General features: G+C 53.7%; 8 protein-coding genes across 8 annotated transcripts; 6 read left to right on the top strand and 2 right to left on the bottom strand.

Moving 5' to 3' along the window:
- Positions 1 to 208: 208 nt before the first annotated feature.
- On the bottom strand, positions 209 to 1,475 carry BDY17DRAFT_321209 (cytochrome P450; the record flags this gene model as incomplete). Its single annotated transcript, XM_033736580.1, has 2 exons — positions 209 to 1,410; positions 1,463 to 1,475. 2 exons carry the CDS (start codon positions 1,473 to 1,475, stop codon positions 209 to 211), a joined length of 1,215 nt encoding a protein of 404 aa, XP_033592981.1.
- Positions 1,469 to 2,356, top strand: BDY17DRAFT_78429 (uncharacterized protein). Its single transcript, XM_033738696.1, has 2 exons — positions 1,469 to 2,271; positions 2,336 to 2,356. Exon 1 carries the CDS (start codon positions 1,769 to 1,771, stop codon positions 2,252 to 2,254), a length of 486 nt encoding a protein of 161 aa, XP_033592980.1. The 5' UTR covers positions 1,469 to 1,768; the 3' UTR covers positions 2,255 to 2,271; positions 2,336 to 2,356.
- On the top strand, positions 2,299 to 3,036 carry BDY17DRAFT_78249 (uncharacterized protein). Its single transcript, XM_033738695.1, has 2 exons — positions 2,299 to 2,890; positions 2,945 to 3,036. The coding sequence occupies exon 1, from the start codon at positions 2,408 to 2,410 to the stop codon at positions 2,807 to 2,809; it is 402 nt and encodes a 133-aa protein (XP_033592979.1). The 5' UTR covers positions 2,299 to 2,407; the 3' UTR covers positions 2,810 to 2,890; positions 2,945 to 3,036.
- Positions 3,037 to 3,680: 644 nt separating this feature from the next.
- On the top strand, positions 3,681 to 4,166 carry BDY17DRAFT_307894 (uncharacterized protein; the record flags this gene model as incomplete). The annotated part of the gene is made up of 2 exons (XM_033735151.1): positions 3,681 to 3,824; positions 3,870 to 4,166. 2 exons carry the CDS (start codon positions 3,681 to 3,683, stop codon positions 4,164 to 4,166), a joined length of 441 nt encoding a protein of 146 aa, XP_033592978.1.
- A 135-nt stretch (positions 4,167 to 4,301) lies between these two features.
- BDY17DRAFT_291449 (uncharacterized protein) lies at positions 4,302 to 5,467 on the top strand. The gene has a single exon (XM_033732669.1). It carries the CDS (start codon positions 4,383 to 4,385, stop codon positions 5,358 to 5,360), a length of 978 nt encoding a protein of 325 aa, XP_033592977.1. The 5' UTR covers positions 4,302 to 4,382; the 3' UTR covers positions 5,361 to 5,467.
- BDY17DRAFT_291447 (uncharacterized protein) lies at positions 5,468 to 5,889 on the bottom strand. Its single transcript, XM_033732668.1, has 2 exons — positions 5,788 to 5,889; positions 5,468 to 5,732 (listed from the first exon to the last, which is right to left on the bottom strand). Exons 1-2 carry the CDS (start codon positions 5,807 to 5,809, stop codon positions 5,545 to 5,547), a joined length of 210 nt encoding a protein of 69 aa, XP_033592976.1. The 5' UTR covers positions 5,810 to 5,889; the 3' UTR covers positions 5,468 to 5,544.
- Positions 5,890 to 6,862: 973 nt separating this feature from the next.
- BDY17DRAFT_321204 (uncharacterized protein) lies at positions 6,863 to 7,777 on the top strand (the record flags this gene model as incomplete). The annotated part of the gene is made up of 3 exons (XM_033736579.1): positions 6,863 to 7,040; positions 7,121 to 7,519; positions 7,572 to 7,777. 3 exons carry the CDS (start codon positions 6,863 to 6,865, stop codon positions 7,775 to 7,777), a joined length of 783 nt encoding a protein of 260 aa, XP_033592975.1.
- Positions 7,778 to 10,045: 2,268 nt separating this feature from the next.
- Positions 10,046 to 12,356, top strand: BDY17DRAFT_321203 (bacterial low temperature requirement A protein-domain-containing protein; the record flags this gene model as incomplete). Its single annotated transcript, XM_033736578.1, has 6 exons — positions 10,046 to 10,469; positions 10,527 to 10,677; positions 10,724 to 11,438; positions 11,494 to 11,824; positions 11,883 to 12,096; positions 12,155 to 12,356. The coding sequence occupies 6 exons, from the start codon at positions 10,046 to 10,048 to the stop codon at positions 12,354 to 12,356; spliced, it is 2,037 nt and encodes a 678-aa protein (XP_033592974.1).
- Positions 12,357 to 12,914: the final 558 nt, after the last annotated feature.

The following is a 12,914-nucleotide window of genomic DNA, read 5'->3' as shown; positions in this document are numbered from 1 at the left end:
TTCCGACAGGTTTTGGTGAACAGATGGGAGAAGACAGATCATCAGGTTCGAGGATATTGATGAGGTGGCTGTGGTATGTATAAGAGCAGCGTAGTACCCCTCAATATGAGCGTCTCGAGCACTGCTGTCCCGTCATGTTACGGCCGGACAGGGAGCCTCATTCTTGCTCGTACCGGACGAAACGAAAGGCTCAACGGCGACCTATACTTTACTCCAAATACACCGGCATCTCAGAGAGGCCCGCGTTCATGGTCGCTTCGGTGTAGGATAACTCAGATGGCTCCTTCGCTAGTCGGAGCTTCGGTAACCGCTTGAACAGTTTGGTGAAGACGATCTCCAGTTGAGCTCGTGCGAACTTATCCGCCTGGCAGCGATGGGGCCCGTAGCCGAATCCCAGCGATTCACTGAAATCGAAGCTGCGATGGATATTGAATCGGTCAGCATCAGGGCCAAACTTGTCCTCGTCACGATCGCCCGCTTGGACTGAGCAAATTACACCCTCACCCCGTCGAAAAATTTGTCCCCCAATTTCGACATCTTCTTTGACGGCGCGCCGGCTGTTCAACGCGGAGGCAGTGTGGTATCTTGAGATCTCATTGACGACACTCCCGGCTAATTCCGGCCTCTTCTTGAACTCCTCGAGCTGTTCGGGGTGTTCGAGTAGAACCAGAACGCCGACACTGATGCTGCTTATGAGCGCAGCGTTCCCAGCCGTCAACACCAAAAAGGCCAGTGTGGTGATGTCGTCTTCGGTGAGATTTCCTTGACGATACTGCTTGACGAGTGTGCTGATAATGTCATCACCGGGCTGCTCGATCTTCGAGTGAACGAGTTCTGCCATGTACTTGTGTAGATGCGTGTTGGCCGATTCCGCTGCGTTGCGGCTTGTGCTGTTACGGACCTCGCTATCATTCGACAAACGCTCAACGTCTTTCTGTGGAATGCCGAGCGCTTGATAAATGATAGTGGTAGGTATCGGTGTCGCCAAGTCCTTGACGAGATCGATAGGCTGGTGATCGGCGCCCTTGGCGATGAACTTGTCCAACAATCCATCAATTGACTTTTCCATCATCGGCCGCCATTTCTCCTCGACGACGTCTTGAGTGAATTCAGACTCCAGCATTGCTCGCTGCTCGTCATGCTCAGGGTTGTCAAGGTTGACAAACATCGGCTTTGCATCTTTGGCCGCCTTGCCTCCTTCGTGGATCTCTGGAAACCCGGGGGCACGACGGTCGGCACTAAGCTTGTCACTGCTCAGAGCCTCACAACAATGCTTGTGCTTGGTCAAGATCCACGCCCGATTCCCATCGAACAGCTGGGCTTGGGAGATGGGACACTCGCGTCGGAGCTTTGCATTCAACGAGGGAGGTTGGTAACCATGTTCGCGAGCAAAGGGGAATCCTGGGAGATCTAGGATGTAGTCAGCTCATGTTGAGATGTTGAGAATGGAACGCCAATCTACCGTTTGATCCCATTTTTTCGAATTGTCGACGGGTAAGTAACGTGTGGAAGGTGTGGAAGGCAAAGCGTAGGGTTTTTCGAAGGTGAATTGAGTTCCGTCTGTATCATTGATAAGCAAATGAGCAACCCGTCCTATCCGGTTCCAGTGGCACACTGTTTCCTGAGTGACGCGATTTTCTGATCATTTTTGACGGAGTGTGACGGGCTTGATGAGACCGAGAAGGGAATAATGACGCTCGTCGGTCGAGAATGATGGCAAAGCTGCGTCACTTAATTCGCAAGCTGTCACTCTGATCTCAGGATCTCCATGTCGCATCATTTGCGCGAACCGATCTCGAATTACGGTTCGTTGGGTTTGTTTCACAGGCTCTCCACTCAGACGCCTCCGCGTAGAGGCGACCATGAAATGGGTTGGTCGTGCTGGTTCGCCGGAGGTTGTTCCGAAGCCCGTATAACTCACATACATCGGCAAGTCACAATTCCCTTGCAACGTGGAAAACGTGACTTCGGCCACATCGCCGCAACCATGCCCATCTCTCAGAGCTCTCAGGAAGTGTGGGAAGTCACCAAAGGAGACCATCAGGGCTCCAGCGAGGCCGATATTGCTGCGGAACCCGACTGGCGCAATGTGGGAACGAGCACTATCCGGGCTTCAAGAACAAGCAAGGGAAGAAACCAGGGTTCGTTCGGGAATATGAGCATGAAGACAGGGAATACGGCGAAGATTACCAAGCAGATGAAGCTGCCTTCTTGCAAGCGAAGACGGCAGCGGACTCCAAATCTGGTCGGTTGATGAACTGGCAAGATGCTGTGAGGAGTGAAAAGGCAAGCTGTCTGAACGTTGCATTGCTCCCAGCGCTAAGCCGATTCACAGGACATCTCATTGTATCACCCTGAAGGTCATCCGTTTGGCTGGCGTTATGTGCTTGATTTTACCGAGGACAAAATGAGGAACCAGCAGGATTGGCCAGCGAATACCAAGCAGCGTCAAAAGCAGAAGGAGCAAGAATCTCAACAACAAGAGAAGAAACAGCAACAAAAGGAGGACGCAAGTGGTAGCACCGAAAACCCTCACGATGATGGAAAAGACAAGACTAACGATCGTGTCGGACGGAAAGACCACGACGAAGACGGAGCAGACAATCGAAGCGAATACGACAAGCTTCGTAGCAAGTACACGCCAGAGCAAATCGCCCTTCTGCGTGCGCTTCGGCATGAAAAAGAATATAGGTTCAATCTCGAGACCAATGACGGCACTGGCCATTTGGGCATCAAGCACGTCCGAACGGATACCAGCCTTTCAGAGGACGACTCTCCTGGCATCCTGGCGGAGCTGCCTCGACCCTGATGCACGCCAGTACGGTTCGTTATGCTACGTCCGAGGAATTCTCAAGTGTGCATGACGATTACGCCTATGAGAAGCTGAACGGCAAGTGTGCCAATTGATTTTCAGTGTCTTGGCTTGCTGCTAACACGGTCGTAGAATGTGTATCCGGTATTGTCACGGATAAAGCGACTGAGCTGACTCGATCGACGCAGTAGAGCGAAGACGACATTGACACAAAGGCTCCCGAAGAGCAAGCTCTGTCAAAACACCGCTGACCCCAAGCAACACTTACAAAGCGAGGCTGGATCACGGATGATACGGCGGTCTACACCTTCAAGTTACCGTACAAGAAGCGCATTCTGAGACTGGGAACATGCCAACACATTGAATTGGGCTTTCATCTTCGGGACCGCATGCTTATACGGCAATACCTGCGTTTGAATGCTGGGAATATGAGCAAAGGAAAAACATGTTTGGGTTGTGATGAAACATATCTAAGCCATGAATGGGGTGGTCATGCTCCATCAAAGATCCAATTCGAGACGTCAGTACGGTCAATTGCGTGAGCTTCGACTGCGATGATCGAGTGAGAGGACAGCCACAGCATAGTACAGGCTTGCGGAAGACATTTCCTGAAAGAGACAAGAGCAGAGTCATTGAAGTATGTGCGCTCGGGTTCAGGGGCTTTGCGGTTTTGTGCCCAAGGAGCGATCCTGCAAGAGTGGGCAACGTCGAGTCCAGCCTGTCCAGTTGCTAGAAGCAGCATATTCCTCCGCACAACAGTAAAATAGAGCTACGTCAACAAAACATGATCGTCTCCTATATACGAATTGCATGCAGTCGACAAGGCGACTTCGCCATTCGAAATCGCTTCAGACACTGCAACAGCACAATGTCTCCTCTGCTGACCCTGCTACCTGTTTTGGTCCTCACCCTTTTTCTCCTAGAGCCATTTGCCACCTATTTCCGCGACGTCAAGAACCTTCGCCGTTTCCCTGATGCATTTCCCCTGTCCGGCGTCTCTAACATCCCTTTCGTCTTGAGGAAACGGCGCTGACTCCACTGTCGAGACGTCTACCAGGCGCACTTGAAGCATTCCGTCATATGCCTGGGACCAAACGTTGTTTCTTCTTCATCGCCCGCCGCCATTCGTACCAACTACGACCACTCTACGCCTTGCGTCAAAGACGGATCGTATCCGTCTGCGCTGTCTCCTGGAGACCACCCTGGCCTGATCGATGTTGTTGACAAGGATGCGCACGCCAGTAAACAACGCATCTTGTCGAATGCTTTTGTCGCTCGCAACTCGGAACGCTGGGAATTCAAGGTCGACGACAAAGTGCAGCAACTGCTACGCCAGTTCGACAAGACACTTTAAGAGGAGAGGACGACCGAAATTGATGTGCGAAATTTATGCATATTAGATTGCACACAACGATAGAGATCTCCGCCTGCGGACGACCAGGCTTAGCAGATTTCACATGACCTCAGTCATCAGCTGATCCTACAACACATTTGCCGGGCCACCCATAACAATTACAATCAAGTCTGGGAATGAGAAACCAGAACTCCTCCATCTATCTAAACACGTCATATGCACACTGGTTACATAGCGATGACGTACCACATCCGGTTAGCAGCACGTGGATGCTACCGTGTATATGTTAACGTGGTTTTCATCTTCTCTGCCTCGCTCCCGATTGGCACTATTCCGTTCACTTGCAATCTCTCGCGTCTGCAACCGCATCACGAATTGATTGGAAGCTCACAAGAAGCCGCAATGACGTTTGGCACATTAGACTTCCACACCGCGCTGATCACCGGCGGCGGAGGAGGCATTGGCAAGGCGATTGCGAAGTACTTTGTCTCGCAGGGCAAGCAAGTAATCATAGCAGGCCGTACGGAGAAGAACCTTCAAGAAACCGTACAGGAACTGAGTCACAAAGCATCCTACTATATCTTAGACACTGGCAACCTCCAGTCCCTCTCCGATTTCATCGAAAAGGTTACATTGGAGCACCCAAATCTCGATTGTCTGGTCAACAATGCCGGGGTCCAGAAACCGCTCGATGTCAGCGAGTTGAGCCCACAGGAGTTTTTGCAAAAAGCCGACCAAGAAATCGCAATCAATATCAACGGTCCCATGCATCTGGCCGTGGGTCTCCTGCCACATCTACAACGGCGGAAGGAGGGTGCGATCATCATGAACGTCTCGTCGACGCTCGGATACCTGCCGACCTCCATTATCAATCCGGTCTACAACGGCTCGAAGGCCTGGGTCCATTTCTTTAGCATGAACTTGAGAACGCAGCTCCAAGGCACCAATGTCCGCGTCATCGAGATCGCACCACCCCAAGTCTCGACGGACTTGCATCGAGAGCGGAAGGATCCGGATGACAACAAGGGGCCGTCTGCGATGCCTATTGATGTGTTCATGAACGACGTCGTTGCGGCGTGGAAGGAAGATAGAGAGACGATCGGGGCTGGTCCAAGCAAGAAAATCGTCGAAAGATGGTATCGGGAGTTTGGCGAGGATTACAATACCGCCGCGTCTTCTTGGGGTCCAAAATGAGCGTGATTGTTGTCTAGAGTGAGGGCAAGATAGCATTGATCAAGCACGAAGTGCCAGCGGAAACGAACGCTTTAACTAATTCAATTGATAATAGATGATAGCTTTAATTAATTCAGCGCCTTTCACCATATTCGCTCTCTGACGGCAAGGCTTCACTCGGCATCTTAGCGTAGTTGGAGCACGCTTATGTCGCAGGGTTTCCTCCCTTCAAGCCTTCTTTCAGCTTGTCTGCTATATCACTGCTTCCGCTGTTTCCTGGTGCCGCGGCCTGTAAGGGGCCAGCTACTGTATCGAATGCCTCGCTAAACTTGCTCTTTTCTCGCTGTCCCGGAACGTCGTCCCCCTCCACAGCACGAGTGGCGCGATCATTGCCTAGAACGAGGGTTAGATGGGTAGAGTGGAGGCCAAGTGCTGGTTAGTGGGTTACCGGCTTGGTCGTTGGCTAGCATGTTTGCCGGTTTTGCGCTGGCTTTGAGAAGTGGAAGCTCTTGTTGGGCGATTGCTTGGATATAATTTTATTCGTACAAGCACGACATCGTGCGTTCACGCTTACATGCCCTTCTGATTTACACAGTCAAGCGTCATGCCGCGCTTCAATCGCAGTCGCAAGGGCTTGTGCACGCGTCATGGCTCCTGCTCTAACATGACATTGATATGACGCACAATCTGATATTCCGACGGCCTTTGCTTTGGGCGGGTAACGGAGCTGAGTCTGCCCTCAAGGTGATCGTTGTTCCGGGGGTCGAGACGTTTGATAGGTCCTGCTTTAGCCAAAGTTAGAGGATGCAAATGCAAAGCGGAGCTCTTTCGACGTTTTTCCAACCCCCTTCACAACCCATCCAAGCCACACGTAGGCGCTCGTTCCGCCGCAGGTCCAGCACAGGGCAGGGCCCTCACAAAATGAGCTCCCTCCCCATCCCACAGGCCAGGCGGCGGCGTCCACCTGGCAACGCAACTCGGTCGTCTCTATCACATCGACTGCGCAACACCCGTCATGGGCCGACCCCCGCGTTCCGCCAAAGGTGACAGTGACAGCGCCTCAGCGAAGCCACACACCGGCGACGGCATCCGTGATTGTTACAGTGACAAGACGAAGTTCACACAAAAGATCTACGCCGAATAGACGGAAGCGCTGTAGCGATGGGTCAAGAGTTTGTGGAACCAGGCGAGTCTGTCTGTACTAGCGATCACACGCGCCGGATGTACGCGACCGTCGTTCTGATTGAGACCCTCCAGATTTTACCAATTCATGGATCTCGATACGCACGAGTAATTGAAGCTCATGCCGATCGAAGTGGTACACACCTTCTTCCACTGAGTCCTCCGACAGCGAAGCGATTCAGTCCGCGCCGCGAGCTTGGCGCAAACGTATTGGAACACCTTTGCACTGGTCCGGCGTAAGGAGACTGGCTGCTGATTGACATCGAGATCAAAAGGTAGTGGGAAGGAGTGAGTGGTGTACAATTCGTGTGGCATGCTAGGAATATTGCACGCTGACGAGGATGCAGGTGCAGCAGAGCTCGGTAGAGGAGTTTCGGCTCGACGCTGGGAAGAAAGCCAAGCCCGTTATGCGGGCCGAGGATCAGTTCGAGCTGCTCCGGACCGCACGGAGCTCAGTGGAAGTCGGCATGGAGCACGAGCGGGTTCGAGTACAGCTTGCACTACTCCTACAGCTCACCGGTATCACTGGGAGTCGACCGGATGCGCTCCTCAGCCTTCGTTACAAGCCCGTAAAAGTCGCATTGCTCCGATCCTGACAGGAGCGAATGGCCCCGACCAACTATCGAACTGCGTTTCGAAAAACCCAAGAGCTAAGTGGGTGCCAAAGACGAGTATGCCAACGTTGAATTCGGTACTTAGTTTGGGTTTTGCCGATGGAGCCTTCGAAGGGCTCGCTGGACCCGAAGACCTTTTCCAGCTGAAGGTCCTTCCCGGTCTGAACCAGCAAGAGGTGCCGATCAAGAAATCGAAGATGGATTGGCCGCTGTTTCGCGGACTCAGGAGCGGTCAGAATGGCCACGAGGTCTCCGAAACCGAGCGGGTGACAGACAAGTGGCTGCGCGATAGAATGAAACATTTGGGCGAAGTCACCGGGTTCGACCTCCCTCTGGGCCCGTACTGTTTCCGCCGGGGGAATGGGGAAGCGCTGGACAGCAGTAGTACGTATGTCGTACGACGAACCGGGAAGACAGTTACTGACCGATGCTCCAGGTCTCATCAGCGATTCCCAGCGCAACAAGATCCTCCAGCATGCGAACTCGGGAGTGTACCAGCACGATTACATGTCTAACTACATTGGTCAGGACAAGCAAGCGATCTACCGGGGTTTGAAGCCTCAAGCAGCGGTCATGAGGGCTGGGAGTGGAATGACACGATCTATCGATCGGCAACGGCCGCGAACATTGAATGATCGGTAGCTGGCTGTGGTTAATCGTCACCGGAGGTGACGCTGCTTCGGCGCAGGAGGGAGGCCTCAAACCGCGCATTCGGACGAAACACGGCCGCATTGTCGCCTGCGAAGGGCACGGACGCGTACCGAGTATACATGGACATCAGTCGTCAGTTGCAGAGCAAGAAGAAGGCCGTATGAAAGGCGGTGCTAGGTGTGGCCCGGGCCAAGCTCCGCGAAGAGCAGCCGATAGTCGACATCGCCAACCAGCTACACGGTCCCGGATCTGATAACAGTGGGCCTCATGACAAGCACGAAACCGTGAACAGCTAAGTGAGGAGCGATTCCGGTTTCAGCTCGCTGCTCTTCGCCTTCGCGAGCACCGATGCTGCCGAGGAATGCAAACGCCGATCGATCGCGATCAACGCAGTCACCGCACTGAGAAAGGTCCAGGAGCCGCCGATACGAAAAGCATGTCAGGCCAAGCAACGTAATGTCTTACTTGCCGCCGAGCAGGAGAGCGAAGACTGCGAGAGGAAGGCACCGAAGCCACAGTCGGTCCCAATGAATCGCCTGCCTACACAATGCATATTCTGCCTAGGGAAAAAACAACATGGCTATCCCACAACGCATGAAGGCGTTCCATAGCTGCGGGGACCTTAAGAAACACTTCGAGCGTAAGCATCTACGCCACCTGCCGGATGGCCAGCCATCGATTGTCCACACCCGGAGTGTGACGAGAGACTATTGGACAAGCAACACTTCCGAAATCATGCGGCAAATGTTCACAGGACGGTCAACTAGATGCCGGTAAGTATAACCGACTCCAGATAGGGCCATAAACTTGGAAGAGACGCAACGCAGTTTAAACAAATTGTCTCGTAATTTCAAATCTAATGCAATAGACTCCGCACGGACCGGTTCAAAGTAGGCAAAACCGGTGGGAGAAGTACGCCGACATGGCAGTGCATTCCTTCATCAAATCTGAATGCAACGGGTCGCACCACGCCCATGCTTTGCATAGCGACGCAGTCCTCCATGGCACCCGGTGTTCTTCAAAGCAAAGGCGGAGGTGTGCCATCTCTTCTCATCTACCCATCTCTTTCCGGGGTGGGGGAACGCCTACATCAGTAGACTCCGAGGGCGGTCTCGTGGTGTGAAGCCGGGGATGGCAGGAGGAAGAATCGCAGACGGAGAGGGTCTTGAGCAGGTGTTGACTGGGGGATGCCGTGACGCTGCGATCTTTGATGCCGGATGTTACTCGCCTTTCGACTGTCTCGCTTCGCGTCCAGACGAGACAAGGAAGACTGCTGTGCGAACGTTGGGGTGCGATGGCTCGTCGAGACCACCGCCATTCCGCCATTTCCGCTCTGCAGTAGAGTTGTCTGGAGGCTGGCTGCGCTCGAAACCTGAGGGGCGGCGCGATCAAGCCATGCTCACTTTCTTTCCCATCATCGAGCGGAAGAGAGGAGAAAAGGCGGTTCATCGCCGTCAAGCGATACCCTCATCTTTCCGGCCGCAGCGGTGCCGACTGTCCATCACAGCGCCACGAGAGAGCTGCCGGGCGTCGAGCTCGTGGTAGCGGAGAGAGACGGTGCAGTCAGTTATCGTGGTGAGGCTCGTTTAGGCATCGGCGCAGACATGTAGAGCGATGATTGCAGCGTGCGCACGCTTGTAATGTGATGGAAGAAGTGGAGCGATGAGTGGGTGGAAAGTAGAGTGAAAGTCGGAGCACGAGACTGACTTCCCCCGCACCAACTGCTCAGAATGTTGGGGTTTCGACCTCATCTCATCGGACGGTGATGGACTCGGATCAGCGACGATTTCTCAGGTCTAGACGCGGCCATCGTGCCCGAACTGCTCAGCCGCTTCGGGAAGCTCGGAGCTCGAACCATACATCGGCCCCTCGAGTCACGCCATCTCATGAGACGAGTCTCCCCCCCGCGATTCACAATGTCACAGGCACACTGGAGGCTAGATCTCCTTGGTCATGTTCGAAACAGTAGCAGTTCTGATGTGGCGCTCGACAAATGACAGGACCCCACCTGAGACGCGGCAACGGCTTGGAATCTCACGGAGCCGGTTTTGGATGAGGCTGTTGCTGTAAGGCCCCCAGCCTGGCGATCAGGCGTCCCGCCGCCAACCCGTTGCGGTCTCAGATGCGGAGAAATTAAGGCGCCCCCGGACGTTGAGCCCTGAAATCCTCCGGTCAACATTTGACGATATCTTTGTCATTAACCTCCTCGCTTCGTTGTTCTATTTTGCTGCTACCCGGCCTCTCAGCCAACGTGTCGAAATGTCCCACGAGGAGGAGGCCGACAGAGGCCTTCAGCTGTTCAAGAGTCCACTAATCCACTCTACGTCGGTCAGCGCCTCCTCTCCTGGGCCTCCTCCCGAGCACCACACTCATCATGCCAATCCCGACCACGGGAGGCCAGAGGTCCGCCGCCTCGACACCCATCTTGCCAGCTCCGACGACCATACACTCCACGAGAGGCCCGAGTTCCGCCGCCTCGACACCCATCTCGCCCTTCCCGACGACCATACACTCCACGAGAGGCCAGAGTTCCGCCGCCACACCGAGGCCACGAATTCCGAGCTGTTCTACGACCTTTTCTTCGTCGCCAACTTGACCGTCTTCACTACTGTCCACGAGGTCAACAGTGCTCAAACTCTGGAGCAATATGTGGGCTTCTTCTGCATCTTGTGGCTCACGTGGTGTGAGTGACGCCTCATGATTTTCAATGACGACAATGGCTGACGCAAGCAACTCATAGACCAGGTCGGTCTGTACGACGTCCGCTTCTCCATGGATAGCGTGTTCGAGCGCGCCGCCAAGGCATGTCATTTCGGTGTCATGCTCGGGTTTGCGATTACAGGGCCCAAGTTTGATGTCGGTCAAGTGTCCAGTGAGCAGGAAGGAGAAGGGTATGTGCGGTCCAATCCGTCATTGACACTGCTAATGCAGCCTCAGGCCATCGTACCGGTCGTTCCAATACTTCTCCCTGATTCTCATGGCAAGTCGTCTCATCTTAGTCTGCCAATACATACAAAGTCTATTCTTTATGCGACACTTCAAGCGAACCCGATTGCCTATGGTGCTCATCGCCAGCACCTACTCGATCGCCGCAGTGGTGTATCTCGGGTTGTTCTGGTCTTTCCACCCATCCGCGGATGGCTCTCAGAATAACTCGTTCATCGCGTGGTACGTGGTGGCGATAATGGAAACGGCACTGGTGACTACAATATCCTGCATCTGGAGACACATCAGCTTCAAAGGCACGCATCTCGTCCAGCGCATGTCCCTCCTCACACTCATCATCCTCGGCGAAGGCGTGATTGGACTGGCGGAAAGGTGCTCCGCCATCGTTGAAGCCACAGTCTTCGACATCTCGGCTGCATCCACTCTCGGCAACGTCTGCTGCGGCATCTTCATCTTGTACTTCTTGTACATGCTCTACTTCGATCGAATTCAGGAGAAGCACTTTGGCACCATTCGACAACAGATCTGGGCCTTCCTGCACTTCCCGCTTCACGTTTTTCTCGTCCTTGCAGTGGAGGGGGTGGGGCAGTGTTTGATATGGAACGCGGCGACTGTTGCGGATAATAACCTCACCAATGACCTCACACATGCATTGGAGCAGCTTGTCAATGCAAATTATACGTTTACCACCGACCCGTCTGTTTGGGTGAGTGTGCTGCGCCACCGAGGCAACATTGCGGCTGGGACTGACGATCTTGCAGCGCACGGCGGCCAGTTCTCTCAACGATACGGCAACGATCATTCTACAAGCCGGTGTGCAGGGCAGCAAAAACTTTCGTCAAACCACCTACATCCTGGATACCGTCACGTCCAACGTGAACGCTGCTTTGCGCACAGTCGCGAGCGGAACTACCGTGTCCTCTGAGAACTTTTCCGATCAAATACAATCCGCTCTCATCTTATACTTCGGCAGCCTATCGACCGTGCTCTACGACATTGCGGGATTCTCGCCCCCAAGCTCCACTTACGACGACGGATCAAGCCGCCCTGCTTCCGGAGTCAATGAGCTGGAGAACAGCGCACTCGAAGAGTGTAAGACCTACGAGAATACAACCAGATTTACCGGCAGACTTGCTGACACGCATTACAGTCAACAGAATCTCCAATGTGTTCGAGCTAACGTTCATCTACTTCTTCGTCTCGGTTGGCCTCGTCATCATCTTTAATAGCTGCATCGCGGCCATCAGTGAGCGATCCAAGTCCAAGCTTCACTGGGTGCGTTCGGCATCTTCGTGCTTCCTTGGCGTCTCGCTGTGTCTGATCGCCCTCATCGCGCTTTCTAACTCGCCGTCGTCTCCCAGCTAGTAAGTGTCAATTGCGATGCATGTCTGCCGAGGGGAAGCCAAATCTAATGACGCGTAGCGCATTCACCAACTATGCATCGAGCCCCTACATTCTGCCGACGGTGGCATTGACGCTCTTTGTCGCTGTCCTGATTCACACGATCAAGCCACCTCCATGGATGTTCGCGAGGCTGCGAAGACCCGATCTCGAGGATCATGCAGAAGCCACGCACCACGACCGACAAGGGAAGCAAGAGACTGCAGATAAGAGTGATTCGTGACACAGTTCATCAAACAGACCGAGCATTATGGCAAATATAATCTTACCCAGCTGACTCCGAGCTATCCTGCTCTCAAGGCGAATTTGGGCGGGGGCGCAGCGCTCCGCTTTCCGCTACGCTCATTGGCTTGAAGCCCTTTTACTCCTCTCACTTACGCGCTCCTCTTACATGCTTTCATCTCACAGCCTGCCGGTTGACGGCTCCAGCTGATCTCGCTTTAGAAGACCTGCAGTATGACTATACAAGGGTATGTATCGAGCACGGAAGAAGAGCAAGCATGCGGTGGACTTTGAGTACTCTTATGTGGACGTGCGATCGTCAGGAGATTTCGGAATGGGTTCTCAGCCTGCCGTTCGCATTGCGGTGATTGACAACGTGCAAGACAACACGATGATTTCGCCACTCAATGCGCCCGCATGGTGGAAGAAACTATCGATGCAGGTGAGGCGCATCGAGCATTGATGCACGGCCAGCAGCCGATTTCTAAAATCTTGTCAGCATCGGCTGCCCCATGTAGTAGATCATGTAATCGGGTGGGTTGCAGGATCGCGTCGGAGG

The sequence above is a fragment of the Neohortaea acidophila genome (assembly GCF_010093505.1).
Source record: "Neohortaea acidophila strain CBS 113389 unplaced genomic scaffold BDY17scaffold_2, whole genome shotgun sequence".
Taxonomy (NCBI): Eukaryota; Fungi; Ascomycota; class Dothideomycetes; order Mycosphaerellales; family Teratosphaeriaceae; genus Neohortaea; species Neohortaea acidophila.
The sequence above is the reverse complement of the archived record's forward strand: the minus strand, read 5'-3'. Positions and strand labels throughout refer to the sequence as shown.

Coding starts and splice junctions, on each gene's coding strand:
- BDY17DRAFT_78429 (XM_033738696.1), top strand. CDS start 1,769: ATGTCGCATCATTTGCGCGAACCGATCTCGAATTACGGTTCGTTGGGT.
- BDY17DRAFT_78249 (XM_033738695.1), top strand. CDS start 2,408: ATGAGGAACCAGCAGGATTGGCCAGCGAATACCAAGCAGCGTCAAAAG.
- BDY17DRAFT_291449 (XM_033732669.1), top strand. CDS start 4,383: ATGCACACTGGTTACATAGCGATGACGTACCACATCCGGTTAGCAGCA.
- BDY17DRAFT_291447 (XM_033732668.1), bottom strand. CDS start 5,809: ATGCTAGCCAACGACCAAGCCG. Junction 5,733..5,787: donor GCTAGCCAACGACCAAGCCG/GTAACCCACTAA, acceptor CCCTCGTTCTAG/GCAATGATCGCGCCACTCGT.